The 26,572-nt window shown below is 32.0% G+C and overlaps 1 protein-coding gene across 1 annotated transcript; it reads left to right on the top strand.

Moving 5' to 3' along the window:
• Positions 1-14,183: 14,183 nt before the first annotated feature.
• On the top strand, positions 14,184-24,781 carry LOC127707786 (uncharacterized). The gene is made up of 5 exons (XM_052212553.1): positions 14,184-14,321; positions 16,367-16,486; positions 19,298-19,420; positions 19,975-20,050; positions 24,473-24,781. The coding sequence occupies exons 1-5, from the start codon at positions 14,264-14,266 to the stop codon at positions 24,717-24,719; spliced, it is 624 nt and encodes a 207-aa protein (XP_052068513.1). The 5' UTR covers positions 14,184-14,263; the 3' UTR covers positions 24,720-24,781.
• The last annotated feature ends 1,791 nt before the right edge of the window (positions 24,782-26,572 follow it).

Here is a 26,572-nt window from a genome sequence, read left to right as displayed (position 1 = left end):
AATTGTTGGGAAAACAATAAAATACGACACTGAGTTTTGAAAAAAGAGTTTATGATTGGTCTTAATTTTTTTTTTTTAATAAAGACAGAAACAATTTTTTGTCCCAAGAAAAAAAACAATGCCCCCTTTTTAGCCAAACCATCACACGCCGATGAATGAAGAATTCCAAGTAGGGTCACAAGGTCACATTTTAAAACTTTTTCAGTCGCCCAGTCTCAAAAAGCAATTTTGACTGGCATTGTTTTTAATCGAATTATGTTTTTGCAGGTCAGGTTGCAAAGTGGCGGGTCGCGATCGGATTTGACAATGTCAAGTTGACAACGGTCCTAAAAAATATCCGAAAAAACGTTCAATACTTAATTGATAGGGGGTGTCGCTGGGGTTCTGTTACCCCACCCTATTCATATAATTTAGATCTTAAAAATGTATTATACCTTTTCATATATTGCGAGGGTAAAATTGTAACCTTTTCCCATATTGGTTGGTTTTCGTGGGGTGTGTTGGAAAAGTGGAATATTTAAGGCTAAGATTCTGTATGTAATGTTTACTTACGGTGAGACTTTCGGCTGTGAAAAAATGACAGGGCTTTTCATATACAAGTAATTGGAACTTTATCGACCTTATCATATATTTCTGATAGTTTTCCCCACCTATTCCCATATTTTCAAGCTGGAAAAAGTGACCTATTCCAGCGGCACGTCAATTCACCTTGTATTATAGGAAGTGCCCCCCCCCCCCCCCCCCCGAGTTAAATACACAAATGTATAATACTTTAATTCAGGAGCACAGTCTGTCTTTACCGTAAATAACTTCGAGATTAATATGTAAGTTTACTTTGCTAATCGATGTTCCTGTAATTCAGATTTAAATTTATTTGTGAGACCCCCGTCACTATTTATATTCACTCAAAGAAAGGGGTTCTCCGTTACTGGGAAAATCCAAGGACGTATTGTGTTAGTTATACGTCCTTGGAAAATCTTATCTGATTCAGGATCAATTTATCGGTTACACTCCCCTATCACCAGTGATTCTTTGTGAACTGACATTCTGAAAAAGGTATACTGTTGACTATCAATTTGCATGATTAGTTACAGATGTCGACTCGGACTACTGCAGAAGACAATAATTCAGTTCACTGATTTAGATTGAATAGTGGTTCGGTTAATCCCCTCTTCCCCAAACAAGTAAGAATTAGGTTACATCTTTTGGTAGTCCAAATAATTATGACGTCTAGCAAGGCTATTTTATTTTTTTTATGCCCCCGCCGTAGCGGTGGGGGCATTAAGTTTTACCCTTGTCCGTCTGTACGTACATACGTCCGTATGTCCCAAAATTGGTTTCCGTTCTCTAACTTGAGTTTGCCTCAACCAAATGTTAAAGTAAAAACTTATACACAATGCTTATTACCACAAAACACAGATCAAGTTTGAATTTTGGTGGCGTCACTTTAACCGTTCACAAGTTATGCCCCTTTATAAATGGAAAAATTGCAAAATTTTTAGTTTCCGTTCTCTAACTTAAGTTTGCCTCAACCAAATGTTATAAAACTTATACACAATGCTTATTACCACAAAACACAGATCAAGTTTGAATTTTGGTGGCGTCACTTTAACCCGTTCTAGAGTCATGCCCCTTTATAAATGGAAAAATTGCAAAATTTATATTTTCTTCTAAATACCAAGTAATTTTTAAAATTGGAATTATCTCCCTTTGTCCATTATTATAGTTGAATCAACTACAATCAATGCTTTATACAATGCAATGTTTAATTTTGACTTCCACTGATAAAACACAGATCAAGTTGAATTTGGGTAGTGTCACTTTAACCATTATTGAGTTATGCCCCTTTATAAATTGAACGATTGCAAATTTTTAGTTTCCATTCTGTAACTTAAGTTTGCCTCAACCAATCATTATGAAACCTATACCCAATATTCATTACCACAAAACTAAGATCAAGTACAAATTTTTTGTTTCCGTTTTCTAACTTTAGTTTGCCTCAACCAAATGTAATGAAACTTATACACAATGCTTATTAGTACATAATACAGATTAAGTACGAAATTAGGTGGCGAAAAATTACCATTCTTGAGTAATGTCCCTTTATAAACATAAAAATTGCTGAATTTTTCATTTCCGTTCTCTAACTTTAGTTTGTCTCAACCAAATGATATAAAACTTATACACAACCGTTCTAGAGTTATGCGTGTTTACAAATAGAAAAATTGCTGAATTTTTAGTTTCTGTTCTCTACTTAAGTTAGCCTCAACCAAATGTTATGAGACTTACACACAATGCTTATTACCACAAAACTCAGATCAAGTTCAAATTTGGGTAGCGTCACTCTTACCGTTCTTCAGTTATGTCCCTTTATAATTTTTCTATCTATCTATCTTCATATTTCCGCACTCAGTCACAACTTTGACTATTACGTGCCCAGAAAAAAGTTAAAATAGCCTTGCAAGACGTCATAATTATTTGGACTAATCTTTTGGCAAATATGGTCGTACCACAGGGGTTTGTTACAATTTGCCGGGTTTTCTATCCTTACAAACCCTGAAAAACTTACCAGGCCAGGTGATAAAAAATCTGTCTCCCCTTTTTATCCCACCAGAAAATCAAAAGGTTGTCTCCTTACACCTACATGACAAAAACATGTACAAATATGGTATCATTGCCAATGTGACGGCTCTTCAACAGAAACTTAAACCGTAGAAGTTAACAACTATATAGGTCACCGTACAGATTTCAACAATGGGCTAAAAAGCCAAACTGCGTAATTAAGCTACAAAAGGCTAAAATAGATAGACAATATCTGACAAGGGTAGAAATGTTCAGAATGTTGAAAAAAAAATCTACTGTCCATTTGCATCAAAACTAGCAGCTGACTCATAGGAGTTGTTGCCTTAAATACAGATTTTAACCATTTTTTTTTCTTCATATTTCTTGAATTTGCCTTTTTATCTTGAAAACTGTAATAATTAAAGAGAAACTTAAATCTTATTAAAAAGTTATTGCTTTTCAATGATGATTTTGATCCAGTTTTTGCAAAAACTTGGAAACTTTAAATCTTGGGTAAACTCCTTATATTATACTGCCTGGTCTCGTGGTAGCGTGTTCACCTCACGTGCAGAAGGTTGTTTATTTTGAACCCAACCGGGTAAAACCAAAGACTTTAAAGTTGGTATTTGCTGCTTCTCCCCTAAGCACGCAGTATTGTTAAGGAGTAAGAGCAAATACTGGTTTGTTCAGAGTCAGAATAATGTGTCAAGGTAAGGTGACATGTCTCTCTGAGAACTAGTGTAAGAGATAAATTGTCTGGTCAGACAAATATAACTAGTATAAAAAGTCCATGGATACAGAATTTACTAGTATATTTAGTCCGATGTCAGTAATTTATGTCCCCAGACTAATTTTCCTAGTCCATGACATCACTATTCCTAGGTAATAACATGAATAAGGCCCCTATATTTGGTGAATGGAATGATTGTGAGATGCACAGTCTGTCTGGCATGTTTTATATGACCTTGACCTCATTTTCATGGTTCATTGGTCAATGAAAAGTTTGCATTGTTTTGTCAGTTTATCATATGCTTTAAGCAACAGGTAAATTATATTTGGCGGATGTAACGATTGTAAGGTGTGCATGTCTGTCTGGCAGATTCATATAACCATGATCGCATTTCATGGTTCTTTGGTCAATGCTAAGTTTTCTTAGTTTTTTATATGGTCATATATTGGTATGACGTTGGTGTTATCGTCGTCCGAAGACACATTGGTTTTCGCACTCTTACTTTAGTTTAAGTGAATGGATCTCTATGAAATTTTACCATAAGGATTGATTTTGGGGGTTATGGTACCAACAGTTAAGGAATTAGGGGCCAAAAAGGGGCCAAAAATAAGCATTTTTGTAACTTCCAGACATAACTTGTGTGTTAGTGTATGGATCTCTCTGACATTGTACCACAAGGTTCCATATCACACAGGGAATGCTGGGATTGATTTTGGGGGTAATTGCCTCAAAATATTAGGAATTAGGGGCCAAAAAAGGGGCAAAAAACAAGCATTTTTCTAGTTTTATGACAATAACTTGTGTGTAAGTGTATGGATCTTTCTAAAATTGTACTACAAGGTTCCATATCATAAAGGGAAAGCTGGAATTGAGTTTGGGGGTAATTGCCCAAAACGTTTAGGAATAAGGGGCCAAAAAGGGGCCAAAAATAAGCATTTTTCTAGTTTCCAGACAATAACTTGTGTTCAAGTGTAAGGATCTCTCTGAAATTGTACTGCAAGGTACCATACCACAAAGGGAAGGCTGGGATTGATTTTGGGGGCAATTGCTTTAAAATTTTAGGAATTAGGGGCCAAAAAAGGGGCAAAAAACAAGAATTTTTCTAGTTTCATGACAATAACTTGTGTGTAAGTGTATGGATCTTTCTGAAATTGTACTGCAAGGTTCCATATCACAAAGGGAAAGCTGGAATTGAGTTTGGGGGTAATTGCCCAAAATGTTTAGCAAAAAGGGGCCAAAAATAAGCATTTTTCTAGTTTCCAGACAATAACTTGTGTTCAAGTGTATGGATCTCTCTGAAATTGTACTGCAAGGTACCATACCACAAAGGGAAGGCTGGGATTGATTTTGGGGGTAATTGCCTCAAAATTTTAGGAATAAGGGGCCAAAAAGGGGCAAAAAACAAGCATTTTTCTAGTTTCAGGACAATAACTTGTGTGTAAGTGTATGGATCTTTATGAAATTGTACTACAAGGTTCCATATCACAAAGGGAAAGCTGGGTTTGAGTTTGGGGGTAATTGCCTCAAAATTTTAGGAATAGGGGCCAAAAAGGGGCAAAAAACAAGCATTTTTCTAGTTTCAGGACAATAACTTGTGTGTAAGTGTATGGATCTTTCTGAAATTGTACTGCAAGGTTCCATATCACAAAGGGAAAGCTGGAATTGAGTTTGGGGGTAATTGCCCAAAATGTTTAGCAAAAAGGGGCCAAAAATAAGCATTTTTCTAGTTTCCAGACAATAACTTGTGTATAAGTGTATGGATCTCTCTGAAATTGTACTGCAAGGTACCATACCAAAAAGGGAAGGCTGGGATTGAGTTTGGGGTGATGAATCATAAGGGGGTTCAAAAAATTGGGGGGGGGGGGGGGGGTTTCCCTTTTTTTCCTTTTTTTTTCTTTAAAATTTTCCATTTTAAATTGGTTATTTCTGATTTATATATAAAAGCAAATAATAATGATATGGTTTGAATAGGTAAATTAAAAATTTTTAAGTTCTTAGACCACATTCATCCTGTGTCAGAAACCTATGCTGTGTCAAATATTTAATCACAATCCAAATTCAGTACTGTATCAAGCTTGAATGTTGTGTCCATACTTGCCCCAACTGTTCAGGGTTCGACCTCTTCGGTCGTATCAAGCTGCGCCCAGCGGAGCATTTTATTCATTTTATCAGATATTATAAGCATATGTCTACTTGTTGGTGTATGGAATGACTACCAAGTTTAATATTACTGTGACCTCATTTTCATAGAATATTGATAATATCAAGCAAAAATGATGAGCAAGACAAGATACAAATGATCCAAAATTGTCAGTTGCCTACTCATTATGTAATAGTAGTTATTGTCATTAAATGATAATGTTTACCCTTTTATTAGTAGGGCAAGAACATTAAAGATAAAGGGAAACTATAAACAAAAGAAACTATCAACAAAAATAGATTTACAGACGTCAAGAAAGCCTAAATGGTAAGTCCACTTCTATAAAAGTTATTGCCCTTGAATAATGATTATTATGAAAATAAGATGTGGTATGATAAATGAGAAAACTATCCACCAGAGTTCAATTAAGTGGATGAAAGCAATGCAATTACTTATTAGAGGCCAATGATGACCTGTAAATAATGACAGGCAAAATATGGCAGGGTTGATATAAAAATAAGAAGCGGTACGATTGCCAATGAGACTTTTCTCCAATAGAGATCAAATGACATTAAATTTAACAAAATTAGTTCACTGTACAGCCTTCGACAATGAGCAAACCCTATACTGCATAGTAATCCATAAAAGGCCATGAAATAACAAATGTAAAACAATTCAATAAGGGGATGGCGTCATTTAAAAAGGGCATGGTGTCTATTCCATGCTAAACATGCTTGGGGGAAACACCATAAAGGTGAAAGCTAAGTGCCTGATTTTTGCACAAAACAATAAACAAAAAACAAATATGATATATAGCAACAATTGACAACCACTGAATAATAGACCCCTGACTTGGGACAGACACTTACAAAATGTGGCATGGTTTAACATGTTTGCTGGCGCCAAATCCTCCTCTAATTAAGGACAGTGGTGTAAGTGTCAGTTCAATATAAAAACTATAAAATCAGTTGAAAAGGGTTTTTTCTGCTCTTGGGTCAGGTTATTTAAGGAATGACTATAATATTTTTTCTGTCTATGAAGAAATAACATCAAAAATGTGGTGCACACTGAATAACCCGCGTAGCGGGTTATTTTAAAGTGTGCACCACATTTTTTATGTTATTTCGAATAGACAGAAAAAATATTACAGTCATTTCTTATAATTTAATTCTAAATTCCATTTTAAACCGGAGTAAACCATGAAAAAACGTTGATGACGTCACAGTCACATGACAAAATTATGTCTATGAGCTGATAAACAAAACAACGTCAGCCAATCAGAAGATGCGTTACATCCAAAATTGAATTATTTTGATACATTCCCGTTTTCATTCTCAATTTTATTAACTCATTAGAATGCAACAAAGCAGAAAAACAGCTACCAAAAACACAGACCGGATGTGGCTGGAAATTTATTCTTTCCCTTTAACAAAAAAGAATCAACATACAGATCTATTAGTACTCACAGTTACTGACAGCTAATTCAAAGCAAATATCAACTAATAAAATAAACATTTAGTGAACACCCAACCCACCCCTAACCTGGGACAGTGGTTTTAATAACAGCACAACATTTGAACAAACTGTAAACATTTGTTGCAATTGGCTTAACTCGAAAGACTGCAACAAGGCACAAAAAACAACTAATATGAAAACCATAGACACAAAGCACTGAAATAAGAGTTCTTACAATTTTAAATATTCAAATGAAATTTTTATCAAAATGTACATAAATATGATAAAATAGCCATTTTATTGCTGTATTTCTCTTCATTTATAATTTTTGAGTTTTGTGTATTTGTAGGTCAGACATCTTGGTTTTCATGATCATCATTCAACAGGTCAATACTGAACAGCAAACTTAAAGTTGATATTTTTCTACATAGTGTGACTTTTTTATTAATTTGAAATGGAATGTGTTTTTTTTCCTACATAAGAAAGAGGAAATTTCAACATAATTACTATAAACAAAAAGGAGTCATATCATCATGATCATAGATGCTCAAGAACTTAATTAATCATGTAAATGCAACAACATAATTATCAATTGAAAGAAGGGAGGAATGAAAAAATATATTAGTATTTTGCTGTCCAAATGAACTTGCTTTGTCCACTCATTTAAATCGCTCCATCCAATAAAGATGTACGGAGGAAGATTTTTGAAGAACAGATTGCATAAATGTTTTGTCTTAGAATTGTAGGAATATTCTAGTGGATGAAATAATTTATTTACTTGACTCTTATATAGTGGACTGAATAATTGTTCATAGCAAGCTGAAACAAGAAAACTAAAACTTAACAGGAAAAGTCTTTATTTTATAAATTTACAAATATAAATGTAATATTATGAACACCACAAAGGAATAAGATTCAAATCATTTGCATATTCATGTATTGCAATGGAACTATAACAAAGAAAACTTTACCTCATGAAAAGAGTAAACTATTAACTGTGCTTTGTCAATTTATTCAGTCAGAATATGAAATATTTTTTTCAGTTCTATTTTTCATAATAAAACAAAGAAGACAAAGAAGACAAATCAATATTTTTTTCTTTTATTAAGACGTCATCATTTTATTTCAGTTAAAGGATTTTATTTTTTGACTTTAAATATTATTATATTTCCAAAATAATAATAATCTTTATTGTCATATAAACAAATTAAAAACATGTTTGTGACAAAATGAAAAAAACCAAAAATATACTCATATATATATTATAAACTTTTTACTACCAAACAGAATTCATTGTAACATACACATTACTGTATATTTATAATTTGAATTCCATAGGATTTTATTTTGTCCCATGGGATATTAAAAATCCCATGGGATAATTATAGTCCCATGGGATTTTTTTTGTCCCATGGGACAACAAATATCCCATGGGACTACAATTATCCCATGGGACCCAAAAAAATCCCATGGGATTTAACCAAAATCCCATGGGATAATGGTCAATCCCATGGGATTTGCCTTATCCCATGGGATATTGAAAATCCCATGTTTTTCTAAATCAAATTACAAAATATATATAATAATAACAGCAGAAAAGCAATGAAATTATTGAATCCCATGTAATTCCGCACATTTTGGTTATTTACACGACACTGTAGGTCTAAGGAGAGGCGGCGGCGGATTTGCAAATGAGTGTTTTGCAAATTAAAAGTGTCCAGTGTTTATATATCTGTTTAATTACACCGAATGTTAACGTTCAAAAACGCATTGATGATCGTGACGTTACAAGCGTCCATCGGATAGAGTATTTTTTGGCAAATACCACGGCAGAGGGTAAAAAAGGCATATCCTTTTTGCATATACCCCGGCGGCGTTAAAAAATGAACGATATTCATTTGATAACAGTAAATTGGTGAAAAATACACTGGCTATCAACCAATCAAAACTCAGGATTCTTATATAAGGTGTAATTATTACTAATACTGACTTAATTGATATAGGATTTTGTTCCAATAGTTTGCATGATGAAATGTATTTAATTAATGAATATGAATACCATTTGCTATACAACACAATTTTTACTTATTTTAATCATCATCTATTATTAATCTTCTTATTATACTATTATCATAATATTTATTATTATGTTTGATTTCAATTGCTTTTCCAACACCTTTCTCTTTTGATGAAACGTCACGCAATCTATGGAAGAACTTACTATTTATTCGATTTGAACATCGATAGAAAGATACTGTAATGCTTTCATATGAACCTAGGTTTCATCTAAGTTTTGTCGACGGTATTCCTTGCATTTACATGATGTTCACGAAGCTTGTTATATAAACAATCATAGTTACTGTTAACAATTTATAGTTGGGTGCTATTAACACAATAATTCTGGGTTGTAATTCGCTAAACTCCTTGAATGAAGCTTAACATGTAATATGGACTCTGGTCTATCACATCCAGTCCGTATATTTTGTTTTTTGTTGGGACTTTTATGTTAATGAGTTGTTTACCTAATATTTTGTTTTAATTCATAAACCAAAATTTAAAATCAAAGATTATGTAATAGTATGATTTTAAGTATTTCATTGCAAAGCCAAATATAATGAAAAATATTGATAACAGCATTCCATATCGTTATACGACATTGCTGAAAAAAGTCCATACACATCGGGTACAAAAGTAGTACAAAAATTCAAATTATTGCCAGACTAAAAGTGACTGCCTGGGAGATCGGAAAACCACGTGTACTTTATATCATGTACGGAAACAGAACAAGCGGGACGGGACCAAAGACAGGTCGGACCAAGACAACTGGAACCAATATTAATATAAAGACAACTCTGACCAGTTTGAAACATTGGTCTGGTCCATTTAAGGACATTTCAAATTCTAATCAGTTTCAAGGACAACTCGGAAGACTCTTTCATGGCATGTTAAAAATAGCTCTTTAATACGACTCTCAGATAATTCTGTAGACATTTATTTGTGAGATCGTAACGGATATAACAAGACACTGTCAACCAAAAGGTTGTTATGTGTTGTAGAAAGAATTTACCAGGCTTGGTCGTACTCAACCTTATGACACCTTATTTGATTTAAGTTCATTTGATGCATTTTAATAAGCTTGTCTGTTTTTACCATATTTCTGTTACTACTTACTAATTGCCAAACGAAATATGTTAGCCATTATCTCATACACTCATTGAAAATAATAAATTCAGCTTAATTTATTTTAACTGCTGATTAATGTATGAACTGCTTGTTACAAGTGTTTACAAAAGTAACTAAAAGCTGAATATGATCAACGAAACAAAATTACTTTGATGCTTTTACGAAAGTTATCAAGGTCGCTAAATTAGTCTTTATTATATTTATTAGAAAACAGTCGCATATACAACTAAACAACAAATATCTTTACATGCAATAAACTTAAACGCAATAGATGTTCGTGTTTGTGTCTGCCATTTTGCTTTTAAGATGTAGAAAGTGGTTCAAATAGACTTTCAAACTTGCATGCTGTATTTTCAACTGATCAAAGTTGTCTTTAAAACTGGCCCTAGTTGTCTCAATATTGGTCCATGTACAACCCATTAAATAGTGATATATACTTGTGTAAACTTATGATGTTGTCTATTTTTCCTGACTTCAGGCTTAGGTTAATCCCCGGGTTTGGTATCTTCTCCCCCTGTTATACTATTTTTATCTGCTGATATATTAAGCCTGCATGTACTGCATTATTATATACTTAGGATAAGGTTGTTAACTTTTAAACATATTTTTCTTTCAAAATTTGACATTTTTATATTCTAATTCAATATTCTGCTTTTTCATTTTAGAGACGCGTTTGCAAGTGTATTTATGAAAACGAATTGAAGTCACAGTTAGTGAAGATTCCATTATGTATCTTTTGGGATCCAACACAAATGGAAAATGTTAAGGATGTTTATTCGATATCGCGTCGTTCGCTTCCAATCTTTAAATTTGAAACAGGTATGCCAGTTTGCCTTTATTCAGAAATTTCTCGATATGGAATTCAAATTCAGTCGGACAGGTATCGTCGTAAAAAGAGAGGTCTCACCATCAATTACCAGTTGAAAACTTAATTTGCCACAAAAAATAAAAAAAATATCATCACTATAGAATACAATGCTTGTCCCTGAGCACCTGCTTCATGTCATGTTCAGTGAAGTTTTTTTTTTGGTTAATGTTTTTATTTTATTAAATCAAAATACGGACGTGAAATGGTTTCAATGCGCAAAACTCGTATTATTGTTTTTACATATTTCATCATAACCATGATAGCAGTTAACCTTTAGAGAACACTAAACCAAAAGCAGTATTCAAGAGCTCCAAATTAACATTAGCTCAAGTACATAATTGATTTATTTTTTAATTTATCTTTACCGAGGTAGTGAGTACATTTGGAAACTGATAGTCCACCTGCTTTGAGACTTAAAGTGTGAAAAGCAAACAAATAATAATAATAAAAAGATAGTAAAAAATATTACAATGTAAGAAAACGTTCTAAAGAAAAAAACAAAAACGGACCTATACTGTTCGCTTAAACGGTCTGAGGTCAATTTTGCATATCGGATTTGTAAAAGAGAGACGAAAGATACCAAAGGTACATTTAAACTCATAAGTCGAAAATAAACTGACAACGTCGTGGCAAAAAAAGGACCAAAAGACAAGCAACAGTTTAAAAACCACATACCGGTAATTCTATAGACTGGACATTTACACACAGATGAATCAATTCAACCCTGTTAAAACTTATCCACTGGCTACATTAGAAACAGTAGTCTAGGTTGTTGCTAGTCAACCAGCAATGGTACTGACCCAATGGTAGTAAAATACCTGTATATTCGATTTGTGCATTCGAATCATTTGGCACATAAGAGTAAAGATAAAGATAAAGTGTATACCGGCTTTAAAAGATAATAGCTTATCATACACTGTAGTTCTTCAAAGTTATGCAATATTAAGTTTTTTTTTAGAAATATGACATGATACGATGATAATTCATTGCATACATTCTTAGACTTGCGGACTAAGGTTATTCAAAATGGTGATGGAGAACCTGATGAATATCATTGCTTAGCAAAAACAAATGGTACTTTCACGACAAATGACTGCAACTCTGACAAGATGTTTACTTGTGACGGAGGCAGGTATTTTAATTCGAATTTGATTGGACTTTTTTGGACACGCAGTTTAAACATATTAACATACGAGTGCAGTAGCATATTGTTAAGATTTTCGACAAACAACTAGTAGTATAGCGGCCATTCTTCCGTGTAATAGAGAATGTGTTTAAGTTTCCATTTCAAATATTCTGCTTGGTCAGTATTTGTAAAGTTCATGTACTCTTTTTATATATAATAATCCAATCTCAAATCATTCTCAAATCTCATTGCCAAGTGTTTACTTTAAGTATTTAACTTGCTTCTAATTTAAACATGATAATATGTTTGGTGACTATATCTGTTAAATAATTGTTTCTACACACGTCTCGTTATAATTTATATTGATAATGTTTGCTTTTTAAATCAGTAGTATCACAACTCTTAATGATTTCCTGCATTTTCCTGGTATATCTTCTAACTATCGAGAATATGATAGTTTTAAAATGACCTTTTTTTTAATACATTAACAGTGATCTGGAAGGATTTTTTCTCTATGGGCCCAGGGCCCCCCAAAAATAAATTCAATGGGCCATTTTTAGAATTAATGGGCCATGTTGTCAAATGAGTGGGCCATTCGTTTACATTAAAAACAAAAAATAAAAAAAGTGTATATTTCACTGTACTTACAAGTATGATTCTAATTAATATCATGGATATTGTTCCTGTGATTTTGTAATTTCAATTTCAATGAATATACAATAACTTCTTCCAAACCGGGCAATATTTACGATAACCTTTATTTACAATGTTAAAACTGGTACTGTTCCCTTGTTCATGTTGTTCATGTTCATGTTTTTTTTTACATTAAATTTGGGTCTTCGTCGATACCATACTTATTCCAGACGTTCCGTATTAGAGGACGTTTCTGGCATTTCATTTGCACTTGTATTATTATTACTTCATCGCGATGACAAGAATAACAGTAGAGAGAAACGTTAATTGATAAGACACAACAACAATTCGCTGAAGGCATGTTTACAAAATGTCAAAACGAGCCAAAGACCAAAAAAAATGACAAGGACAGTTAAGCCCCTTTTATGGAGACAAATACTATGCTATTCATAAAAAGGCTTTTGGGTTTTTCAATCGAAATAATAGCAAGCTTACTGAAAAGATTATAATTAGAGAAGAATTCTCGCCTGTACTAGCCAATTTTCACAAATTTAAAGTCGTTTATAAAAAAATATATCATGAATGATGGTTAATTACGTTTTTTGGGTAATCAGTCATACCGCATGTTGCTATTATTACCATAGGAAAACACCCGAGACGTCCCAAAAAATATATAGGTGCTCCTATCATTGGAGTAAACACTACACAGTTGTGTACTCACAAATGGCGGCACGAAATACGATCGGAAATCCATTTGACGATATCTCAACGTTTCAAAACGAAGTGAAAAATATCATGCGCCACGCGGGCGCTTACATTTGTCAATCTATGCGCCATTTCTGGTCGATAAGCGCAATTGGCGCAAGGCGCACGTCCTTCCCGATCACTGCATTAAGCCAGCAAGTGTTTACCGGTCTTCAAATATCATAAATCCATTCAGAAAACAATGCAAAGTAACAAACAAAAACTGAAGTAATCGCATCAACTCAAAAAGGAGCAAGACCGGGTACGTCGACTGGATAATCGTCTACTGAATGCATACAATACCCGAACAATCGAGAATCTGCCACAATTGGTAAAATAACAAATCAGATGACTACTAGTATTCTGTTATCCAAGAGAGGCGAAATATCCCACAGGGATATTTAAACTCAAAAGTCAAAAACAAACTGACAATGCCCTGGCAAAAACCGAAACTAGACGACATGACAAACACCAGTACACAAAACACAACATAGAAAACTAAAGACCGCGCAACAAGGATCTAAAACTGCGAAAACATGTCGCTAGTGAGTTCAGACACAGAAACATTGTATAAATAACAATCTACCGGAACTGTAAACATTCAGACTGTTAAGCATTCAACTTTTCAAGTATTTTTATTGAATTATACGGTCTATGTTAATGTACCTAATAATATTTTCTCGTTAACAAACGTTTGATTTACATTACTATAAGTGAGCAAATGTGTTTGCATTGGAAAAAAACCACTATATTGTAGGAGTCTGTGGAAAAGGGACATGGACTTCTGCTATTTACAAATGTATAGTCGAACATGAATCACTTATGAAAAAAGAGAGAAACTATTCTGATTATTGGCTAGGATACTTCAAGTATGAAGAAGGTAAGATAGTTTATAAATCCTTACTGTATACAAAGTCAATAGTATAACTCAACAGAAACTTATTAGTAATTTATGTATCCCATTATCAGTAGGTATTGATCTATCAAAGCAGCTTACTGGTTATACAAAAAATAACGCAATAGCACTATTATAATGCTTAATACATTTCAAACAAAATTTACGGGCTAAATCTGACACAGAAAGAAGTGTTTTAATTATTATTCTTACATTTACTCCAATTCTCCGCATTTTGTTGTGACAATTGAAATAGGTGATATTGAATATAATGGAATAACATTTTTATTTTATTATTAATTAAGACGATATAGTAACAAAAAAGGTATGACCAATTTTCCAGGAATTTTGTTCACACCAGTGTAATTTTTAAAATGTCCTTCAATCCTAACTAAATTCACATGGGTGTATTTAAAGGTTTTAACAATTGTAAGACTTACTTCTAGACAGATAACATAATTATGACACTAGAAAATAGTCAAAATCGCAATGATGACAGATGTTGACAGACTTTGAGTATTTATTCGAAAGTAAATATAAGAATGATGTCGAATAACAAAGTTAAATAATGTTGGAATTAAATATGTGTTGTCTCTTGTAAACAAACTAATTCACATAGTAAGTGACACCTTTCGATGCAAAATATGTAAAAAAACAAAAAACAAAAAACAAACAAGACTAGTAAAACTTCAGCATCAACATGTAGCTCTACACAGCATTTTTATTTTAATTATTTCCTCATATGTATGATATCATAGAGACAGTGTCCAGATTATATCATCCATTTGATTTGTCAATGAAATTAGCAAATCTTAAAAAGGCTAAATTATAGTATGCTAGCAATTATGGCCAGACACTGCCGTTTATCCTTCCTCCTTCGTTTTGTTTAGTTATACAACTAAATAAGAACCATAAATGAACAGTTATCGTATTTTCGTAAATCACTTACTTTCTGTGTATGAAAGTGCATATGGTTGATGATTCGAGTCAATTTCTGTTGACTAAAAATAGAAATCTGCTATTTATCCAACTGATTCAAAGCCTCATTAACATGATTAGGTTAACTGGCATCTTTTGCTTATCAGAGCATTCAACAGGTTGAAGCAGATGTACGCATGTCGGCTGTTGCATCTATAGCAGGAGACGCTTACCCTGTCAATGCACCTTTATTTATCTCTGCTTGGTCAATAGCAATTCAATGATAATTGTCCTTTTTTTGTAACAAATTACCTGAAACTGGATGGCAATTTGTTGAATTTTTGTTTCAAAATTTCAGTCGTTTTACATTTTATATATTGCCTGTCAAGGTTAGGCATTTACTAAATTGCCTGAAAATTGAGGTCTTTTACAAAATGCCTTAATCTAGAAAATGCCTGTAACATATACAATAATATACAAACACTTTTTTTCCGACAAAAATCGTTATTTTTCAAATTCTTTTTCTGAAACGAACATGAAGTCTAGTTTTACAAAGACGATAACGGGGACTTGCGGAATTTTTATTTTTTTACACCGCAATTGAATAAAATTCATAACAGCATTGATGTAGACATCTGTTATCTGAAGTTATCGTGTGTGTCACTGGCTGTCGACAAAAAAAGATTTCACGCAATTATAGTATATCAAGGACCTCTCAATGGAGATGTACACGATTACTATATTTTTACACATTTCCACTCATAAAATAAACGTTTTTACATATATGTTTAAAGGAATTTGTTTTAATTTTTATTGATATTATCACATAATTAGTATATCCAGAGATGAAATGATCAAGGTATAAAGAAAACACACGTCGTGAGTCCTTTTTTGTAATCTTTTCCCAACTTAAGTTATTTATACTTCCTGGAATCAATAGGACTGAATAACTCTCTGGTCCAGTCTTTTTTATGCGTAAGTACTTATGAAGTTCGTGCGTTTAAAAGACAAATTCAATTCTTAAGGTATTTGAAATTTTATATTATAACATTTATTTGTTCTATCTACGACTATGACATGTATGATGTATTAATGATTTTTTTCACATTTAGAAAAAGCAAATGAACAGTGTGTTGCGATCTTAAGGACCGATATTTCTCGATCACTGACCTTCGAGTACAGATCTTGTTCGGATCACTTGCCTGTTTTATGCTTTGATGAAAGCTACCCAAGTAAGTGTATACATTCTATTTTTTTTTTTTGGATAACAATGGTACTGAAACTCTTATTAAATCAAGGTAAAGATCTATGACGTAGTTAGTATTGTTTGTTTAAACCACCATTTTCTTCGGGAAATGCCTGTTCCAAGTCAGGAATATGGCAGTTGTTTTTAACTTGTTCCGTTGTTTGATAGCGTTTGATTTTGTCTTTTTTGTGGACTTCCCCTTTTTGAATTTAAATTTGCCTTTGAGTTCAGATTTTTTTTCTACTTCTTTGCCTACTTTTAATCATATTTTCACTGAAATGTAATTTATTTAAAGTTTGATTTTATTCTTTGGCACAAAGAAGTGAGTATTTTGCAAAATGATGCAGTATAACAAAACGATAAGTTCAAGAGTTACATTTGTAAATGTTTTCAGAAACGTGCTTTAATTAACAGACGCCAAGATACACCTTAAAATCTTAGTGATATTCTTTTGTAAATCTATATTGCTTTACAATAAACAAGAGGATGACAATTTGTCAGCTTCTACTCTAACTCCTGTGGCTTTCTTTGATATTTTTTCATGTTTATCCTTTCCATTTTCATTACAGGTACCCGGTATTGTACAATAATAACCAACAAGCGACTGTCAAAATGACAACAAACCGTGTTGTATTACATATGAAGCAATGAGTTTTTTTTGTGTCATTTTAAGACAATGACAAGTCCTCAACGACAAAAGTGAAATATAATCAATATCGAAATTGACCTCTTTATTGCCACCAGTAGCAACATATCAAATTTTAAAAGCATAGACAATACATTTTAAAACTTATGGCATGGAAACTACTTAAAAAGTAATTTTTGCAATCAATCAAAGGCAATTGCTGAGAGGGAAATAGCTCAGGATCGGCAAATGTATTGTTGTAACAACAATCCCGTCCTATTTTCCTCGCGATTTTGATATCACTTAATGTATACTTACTATGAGAAAAAAACGACGTTGCTACTTGTAGAGCAGGTCTGCTTACCATTCCTAAGAACCTGCTATCACTCTTTTTTTGGCGGAGTTCGTGTTGTGCAGCCTTTAGTTTTCTAAAAAATGTGTTGTGAACTTGTCTATCTTTTCGTCGACTAGCGGTTTGTTTACCATGGCGTTGTTAGTTTGTCACGACTTGTGAGTTTTGATTGTTGCTTTATTATCTTCCGTCACTTTCTTTACATTTAAAAATTTGAAAAGCATTGGTTGAACAGTTCTCAACTTATTTAACGGATACAAGATCAACAGCCATTTTTAAATCAACTTCTTTGTAAACGAAAAAACCCGTTAAATACAGGACGATTATTGGAATTGAAATGAACTATACGTATAAACATAGTTAAAACATCCGTACCATTTATAATAAGTTATTTTTTTTTTATAATATATAAGTCATCTTAAATCATTTCACAACTGACAGTCTCTCATTGTTCAGCCTTCAAGGTTTAAAAATTGTTCCCATGTTTCATCTTGATTCTATAATGATTTATCAACATCTTTTAGATTTAATTTCATACACAGTACATATAAAAAAGAAGATGTGATATGATTGCCAATGAATCAACTCTCGACCAGAGACAAAATGACGTAGGAGAAAGCAACTGTATGCTAGAAAATGGCCTTCAAAAATGAGTAAAACGCATAACGCATAGCAAGCTATAAAAGGTCTCGAAATGACAAATGTTTATGATTAAAACGAGAAAACTAACGGCCAGAGGTATGTACAAAACAAAATAAACCAAAACAAATATGATATAAAGCAACAAACGACAACTGATGTATTAAAGGCTCCTGACTTTGGACAGGCACACACAGAATGTGACAGGGTTAAACATTTTTGCGAGCGTCCAACCCAACCCTAACATGGAGTAGTGGTGTAACAGGAAAACATAAGAACAAACCATAAAAACCAGTTTAAAAGGGCTTATCGTCAGATCGATACAAATCACACAAAAACAAAACTATTAAAAACACAAAAGACACAAAATACAGATCTAGAGTTATCGCAGTTACCGAAAGCTAGTTCATGCCAATGACAACTAATAATCGAATTATGTATCAAAGGCTAAATCAATGCTTTAAATATCTGTTTTATGATTCACAAAAACAATTATTTAGATAGAAGTGTTATGACCGTTTTGTGACCTCTAGTTGAACAAATCTACAGCATTTTGGTCTCTGGTGGATAACTGTATCAATGGCAATCGTATTACATCTACTTATCTTTTATAATATAGCATTAAAATAATATGATGTTACTTGAAAAGATTATAACTCCTGACGTTAACAATTAGTGTAGCATTAGTCAGTGTCTTTGTGTTGCACAAAAGCCGTGTTATATATTTGAGACATTTCTATAACATATGCGTGTTACAACCGTACAACATACTTGCTTTGTATTGTTTTTAAATCAAAGTCCATAATGAAGAACTGCTTACGTAAATATATTATGAAATAACAATAAACATTAGAATTTGTATTTTCATTTATTGTATAAATAAAAAAAATGGTTATAAAGTTTCGGATTTTTTGATCGACAAGTTAACAGTTTTTAATATTAAAGTTCTAAGAAAAGATAACGAGTATCTCAATTTTAACCTCATTTCTTGGAATAAAACGGGTGGTAAAATTGCTTATTTCATTATAACCCATGATATATTTTTCAATCTTAAACATAGCTAAAAATCATAAAATGAAAAAAACTCAGGAAACTGCGTCGAATCCCCAAAAATTGAAATACATTGTTTAAAATTATGCCAGACTTTGTTAACTTTATGGACTGTTGTTTTATATTTGTAGGTAATATCATCACCCCAGTACTTAGGAATCGGGGAAGTGAGTTTTCTGAATCCTCAACAAAATCAAACTTCCAGAGAACAACGAGGCCTACTTTAGCAAACATTTCTGATGTAAAAAGACCTGGTATAAAAAATTATACATTTGTTATGAAAGTAGAAACAATATGCAAAATACTGGACGCAACAATTAACTGAAAATATGGTCCTACAACAAGTCAACGGGAAAAAGAAATCGAGGAAACACGTAATCTATTGAAAGGACCTAAGCTTGGCTTGAAACATTAACAAAACATTGTTTAGTATTTATTTTCTATCAATTAATAAAATGGTTTAATATTAAAATGAGACAGTGACAGTTACTGTTACAATTTGTAAATGAACAATCCGTTATAGGAAAAGTTCTAGAAATTCATACATGATGGATTTACAAAACTCAGATGTCAGCTCTTTATGCCTAGTTTTGCATATTGTGAATGTTCATTTTACCTATGACTAGCTACAGTATAAAGCAAGTTGCTGTTAAGCCCTGTTGTTGTTTACCAATAAAAAACTGGATAGTAGCAAAAATTCAGAAATAAATTTGAGTATACAAATATATGCGTTAGATACTTACATTTTAAAATAAGAATACTACTAGCATATGAAAAGTACATGTCAATACATATATATTTCATCTAGTTGTAGGAGAAATAGTCGTTGTTAATGTTGTTCTGTTCGGATTGTGCAGCCTTTTTGCCGTTCTGATCATTTTCAGGTAAGAATATGTATTTATGAGTAATAATGAAAGCAAATAAATACTCCTTTTTGTTAAGAAAAAAAAACATAGCTACTAACAGAAACAAAAGAATGAAGATACCAAGGGGACATTCAAAACTCGAGTCGAAGAGAAAGTGACAACGCCTTGACAAAAACAAAAGATAACGAAAAGTACACAAAACAATTATATGAAAAAGTAAAGGCCGCGCAAAATGATCCCCAACTGAAGACGCTTAGTTTTATTATAGAGTATTCATGTTCACAAATGTAACAATATATGTCTAGTTTGAAGAGAGTATATATATATTATATACCATCTAAATAAAAGGATAAATGACACTAAAGAATTGTTACGTACATAATGAAATATACTGGTGTTTGTACACTTACTGTCATGTTTGTTATAATGCCCATAGTGAGTCCTAAATTGTTTGATATATACATTTTTTGTACCTTGTATTGTATTTTGTTGTACATCATATAACACTAAAACACATGTTTGAAATAAACAGGAAAAATGGTTAAAATATAAGTAAAGTTATGTTCCTAAAACGTTTTTTTTTTTTCATAACATTTTGATTTAAGCGCTATAATAAGATGCAGACAAATAAACAGCACATTGAAAGCAAAGATAGACCAGCAACAATACCATATATTCAGCGAGTAGCTCTACATCAACCCGAGTATTTAAAATAGGGATTAATGTATCAGAATTATTCAAACAACACAAACAATTTTAAAGGGCGAAAACGTAAACAAAACTTTACATTTAGATATGAGTTATACAACCTTTTAGCTCAACTTAGCCCATAGGGCCAAGTGAGCTTTTCTCATCACTTGGCGGTCGTCGACCGTAGTCGTTAACTTTTACTAAAATATTCTCCTCTGAAACTATTGGGCGAAATTTAACCACACTTGGCCACAATCATCAATAGAGTATCTAGTTTTTGAAATGTGTCCGATGACTCCGCCGGTCAACCAACATGGCCGACATGGCTAAAAATAGAACATAGGGATAAGATGCAAGTATTGTCTATTATCTTGAAAACCACTAAGAATAAAGAAAATCCTACGAAGTAGAAATGTTCAAAATGATGAGCTCTACATATTGTCAATGTACATTAAAACTGTCAGACAACTTCTTATAGGATTAAATGACGAATTTCATCGAAAGATGTATTTCCCCTTTTATCATGAATATTATAATAGATAGAGAGAAACTTTAAATGACAAAAGTATTCAAAATAATAAGATCTTCAAATAAAACTCATTGTAAAATTCGTCAGACGACTTCTTATTGGAGTTATCGCCCTTTAATGACAATTTTTGCATTTTTTGTGCGTTTTTGTCTTATACATGTGTTATATCTGAAAAACTATAATAGATGGATATAAACTTACTGTGTTTATCCTGAAGGCCGTGGCCTTTCTCAATAGCAATTGCTCAAATAGTTTATCAAATTGCATTTTGAAATTATTTCCACCAACTGATCAACTGGTGAAATATTTTAACAAATTGGTTCAGTGAAAGTTTGGTAGTTTGAAGTGAGTGCAGTGAAATAAAAAGTAATACTTACCATCCAACTTCTGTTAGTTAATGGCTATGTCATGACATTCAAACAAAATAATGACATACTTTAATATGAGTCACTGGTTTAAAAGGGTCTAACTTTGGCATGAAAACTTTTATCCTAAATAAATTTTATGAATAATTAGTTCAAAACATTGTCTTGTAGGTCAATAATTTATAGCTTTGTTTTCTAACAGCAAGCTAGTGCGTAATTGTAATTTTGATATTTTTTTTCAAAAGCAATTACCAATCTGCTAATATTAAAGGGAAATAGTTTAAATGATAAACAGCAAAATTTTGTTTTGTCAACTATCAATTTCCTTCATTTTATAAGTAATGTTTTTGTAACATTATTTCCATGATCATTAAACTATTATCCACTGTTCTGAAAAGAACACTGACATTCATTTTTAAGATGATTACAATTTTGAAAAAAAAACCCGTTAAAAACATATAATGGGACACATTCAAAGTTGTATAAATCATATAGATTCCTCTGTAAATTTAGAGGGTATCATCAACACAGTAGTCAGCAATTCTGTGTTGACATGAATTGTCATTGATATGGTCAAAATTATAAATTTTTTGCAAAAAGTTGAATTGTTCAAATTACTAATGATTTTCTACCACGGAGTATTAGATTACTTATAAGCAGTATTTGGCAAAACCTTTCGGAATTTTGTTTCCTCACTGCTCATGAACTTCGTACTAATTTGGCATTTCAAAATGTTTGATTCGAGTCGTACTGACGAATCTTTTGTAGGCAAAATCATAAGCCTGGTATCTTTGATTCAATTTTTGATATACAATGACTGAATAAAATCATTTCCCTTTCATGCCAGCAGATCAGTAATTCTTATAGAAAATATCATCCAAATCACACTTACACAATAACTTTCTCTTAGATAACAAAACTATAAATTATTGATCTTCAAATCAATGTTTTGAACTAATTATTTATAAAATTTATTTAGGATAGAAGTTTTCATGTCAAAGTTAGACCTTTTTAAACCAGTGACTCATATTACAGTAAGACACTAATTTGTTTGAATTTCTTGACATAGACAATAACTAACTGTAGTTGGATGGTAAATATTACTTTTTATTTCACTGCACTCACTTCATACTACCAACCCTTCACTGAAGCAATTTGTTAAAATATTTCACCAGTTGATCAGTTGTTGGAGAAAAATTCAAACTGCAATTTGGTAAACTATTTGAGCAATTGCTATTCTGATAGGCCAAATCCTACTGAGTAAGCACAGTAAATAAGCAAAAATGATCAGCAAAGCAAGATCTACTAATGAATCTACTGGCCGAAATCGTCATTCACTCCTTATCCTTATCGGAGTTTTTGCTTTTTAATAACAAATTTTTACCCACATTAAGTGTTCTGCCTCTTAGTTTGAAAAATATTTGCTATTAGACGTGTCCAACATTCATGTATTTAGTTATGATTTTTCGTTTGTAATTCTTGTTGGATATTGCGTTATGTCTTATCGTTTGTGATCATTTGTGGTTTGAATTCTATTTTTATTTTCAACATGTATGTAAACGTTAAGATAATTAATCAGCTAGTTCTTTTATGATTTTTAGTTTAAAGCTACTATATGCACAGGATTTATTTGTTTTTGCAATTTTGATTAAGAAGAAAACCCGGTTAGAAAATACAAATAATTACACCATTACTAGCACAATTCTATATTAATATTCTTGTAATGGTTAGAAAATACATAAAATAACACCATTACAAACTTTATCCCAATTTTATATTCTTTTTTTAAGAAATTTACTTGTGACGTCACTTTTTGTGGCGTTGATACATTCGTGTGACGGACAGTGCATAATTCTATTGTGATGTAAATGGAAGGTGTACGTTGTTATTCTGTGATTTACATGTTGTTTTGTACTATTATCTTATTTATTTATGTATGTCTCTCTCCTGAGTGTTCTTGCGTTTAGTTGTAAAGTATTCCTGTCACGTAATGTTGTCATTTTTGCGGTATTTTTAACATTGCCATATAAGCGGGAGGTTTGGCTAGCCATAAAACCAGGTTCAACCCACCATTTTTTCTTAAGATATCCTGTACCAAGTATGGCAGTTGTTATCAAATAGTTAGTTTCTATGTATGTTGGCTTTTGTTTTTGTAGCAGTTCAGTGTTTATATTGTTCCGTTGTTTTCCTCTTATAGTTGATGTGTTTCCCTCGGTTTTGTTATGTGACCAGGATTTGTTTTAGTTAAATCGATTTATGACTATTGAACAGCGGTATACTACTATTGCCTTTATTTGTAGATAGACAGCCACTTTAAACGCAAAAATTATCAGAAAGACAAGATCTTCAAATAAGTCAACATATTGAAGTTCCAGCTCTTTAATGACGATTTTTTTAATATTTTGGGTTTTACCTTTAATCTTGAAAACTATAGATAGACACTTTAAATAGCGAAAAAAGATCAGCAAGACAAGATCTATAAATAAGTCAAAAATTGTCTAAATCGTTAGTAGACTTTTTAAAGGAAGGATTGGCCATTAATGACAATGGTTTTACCTTATTCATCCTTCTTGTGTTTTGGGAAAACAGTGAAGAAGATAGAGAGAAACTGTATATATAAAAAAAAAAATCAGCAATACAATATTAAGAAAAAAAAACACAATGTTGCAGAGTGTCCATTGTTGAAGATGCACACATACCTAAGTGAGCGACACAGTTTCTTTGGAACCTCTCGTTATATCATGCCACTATATTTTATAAACACAAAGAATTGCCTGTATGTTTAACGTTGTCAATGCTACATTAAACAAAGCACACACAAAAATAGACAATTCATCTTTATTTATCTAATTTCAGAAAGCGCTTAGCTTTACAAGTGTGTCAAACAGCCAACCAGAAATTAAGAAGGAATAACATCAACACAAAACCGGTGGTACAAACAGATGGAACTAGTGAAAAGAATAAGGGAATACGTCAACATGAAAACAATACGGATCATGATAACTATGTTGAGCCTTGGGAACTGCGTCAGAATATCGTTCATATGGGTGAACTTTACCAGCAGGATATCATAAATTTGCAAACCGAGGAAACGGAAACTTGAACTGTACATATGTATACATGTATATAATATATAGATGAAAACAATTATATTTTATTATTATATTTATCATTATTATTATTATTATTATTATTATTATTATTATTATTATTTATTTATATTAATATAATAATTATTATTATTATTATAATCTTTACTATTAAATTAATTTGTTTTTGCTAAATTCAACAACCAAAATAACAAAGTACACTTCCTTTTATTTAGACTGCTCCTTCTGATCAATCATGTTTGTATCAAGTATGATATCAAACAGCATCGAATAACACTGGTATCTGGGAAAACCATCAAGAGGTAAAATTGAAATGGAAAGTTTTTAATGACAAGAACATAAAACGTCTGTGGCTATATAACCCTTTATTATACACCTAAATCCAGTTAAGTTAATCTTATTCTGATGACATTGCAACCTTACTTGTAGTGCATGTAAAATCATATACTTAGTTACTTCAATAAATATTTAGGTACTCATTATATAAATGTATTATTACTTATCTAGAATACCGAAGTACATGGGTCTGTGCATATGCTTGCATTTTGGGTGTTGTGAAGTACAACAAAGGCCCTCAAATAATATAGATGAAGTTATGAACATCTAGTCAGGTGAATAATTTCTGTTCCGTTTTCAAAGTCATTATCAAAAATTAAGAAATTCGGTTTACATTTACCCTGTACTTGTACTGTCAAACTTGTCATATATAAGATATATTAAAAATAAAAACTTCAAAGCCTGTAATATCATCATTCAAGATTGTTGTTGTGCTATTACTTTGACCAACACATTTTTACTGAAAAATTCATGTACCAAGTCAAGGATATATCAGTTGTTATCAAGCAGTTCTTTTCTATGTATGTTAGCATTTGTTTTTATTCGACTGCAGTGTTTCTGTTGTTCCATTGTTTTCCTCTTATAGTTGATGTGTTTCACTCGGTTTTAGTTTGTAACCTGCATTTGTTTTCGCTTAATCGATTTATGACTATTAAACATCGGTATACTACTGATGCCTTTATAGTCACAAGGATCTAACTGTTTTTCTTCAAACATTATAATGGTTTTGAATATATTCTTTGTGGACTGGTCTATGTCTGTTAAACTAAAATGTAAAATGAACGATCAATGGTTTAATGTTAATGAGCCACAACAGCAATAAATTTTCCTGTAAAAATTTCAACCACATTTATCATTTTAATGTTTCTATAAAGTCGGGATTATGGAGAATATTCATCTTTCAACAAAGGAGATCAATTTATTCAAGAAATGCAACCTTATTGCGTACACAATATTGCATATAGAGGTATATGTACTATTTTTTTTAGTGTAAGGGACAGCATTGTATTATTATTTCACTGACATTTAAAATTTGTACCTTTTGGAATATCGACTAAACTGTTTTCCATAATTCTATTTTTTCAAGCTGAAATCACTATAACTACTTACTTCATAAAAAGCAATTCCGGAAAAACAGACTTGTTCAATTATTATGGATAGTTTAGTTACAGGCTTGTCACTGTCGTTTATTATAAACATTCTTAAACCAATGTTGTAATATATCCAAAATATGTAGATTAATTAACAAAAGGAATTGGAATTTACATCAAATCTTGAAATTTCACTTATACGCATGTACGACGTACTAATTGCATATCGGGTATCACATTTTATACAATTCATCATTCATGAAAGAGGAGATTTGAGAAAACCAAAAATCTACTCTTCTGTTTTTAAAAACGGACGACGAAAATATCCGTTCTTTCTTTTGTACTTAACCTACACATACATCCTTATGAAGATCGAAATGTAGTAAACGCGTCCAGATGAGCTGAATATTTTTTCTAAG

Source organism: Mytilus californianus, unplaced genomic scaffold (genome assembly GCF_021869535.1).
Source record: "Mytilus californianus isolate M0D057914Y unplaced genomic scaffold, xbMytCali1.0.p SCAF_7, whole genome shotgun sequence".
NCBI lineage: Eukaryota > Metazoa > Mollusca > Bivalvia > Mytilida > Mytilidae > Mytilus > Mytilus californianus.
This window is presented reverse-complemented; position numbering and strand designations above follow the sequence as displayed.

Coding starts and splice junctions, on each gene's coding strand:
- LOC127707786 (XM_052212553.1), top strand. CDS start 14,264: ATGAAAAAAGAGAGAAACTATTCTGATTATTGGCTAGGATACTTCAAG. Junction 14,322..16,366: donor ATACTTCAAGTATGAAGAAG/GTAAGATAGTTT, acceptor TTTCACATTTAG/AAAAAGCAAATGAACAGTGT. Junction 19,421..19,974: donor TTCTGATGTAAAAAGACCTG/GTATAAAAAATT, acceptor TATTTCATCTAG/TTGTAGGAGAAATAGTCGTT.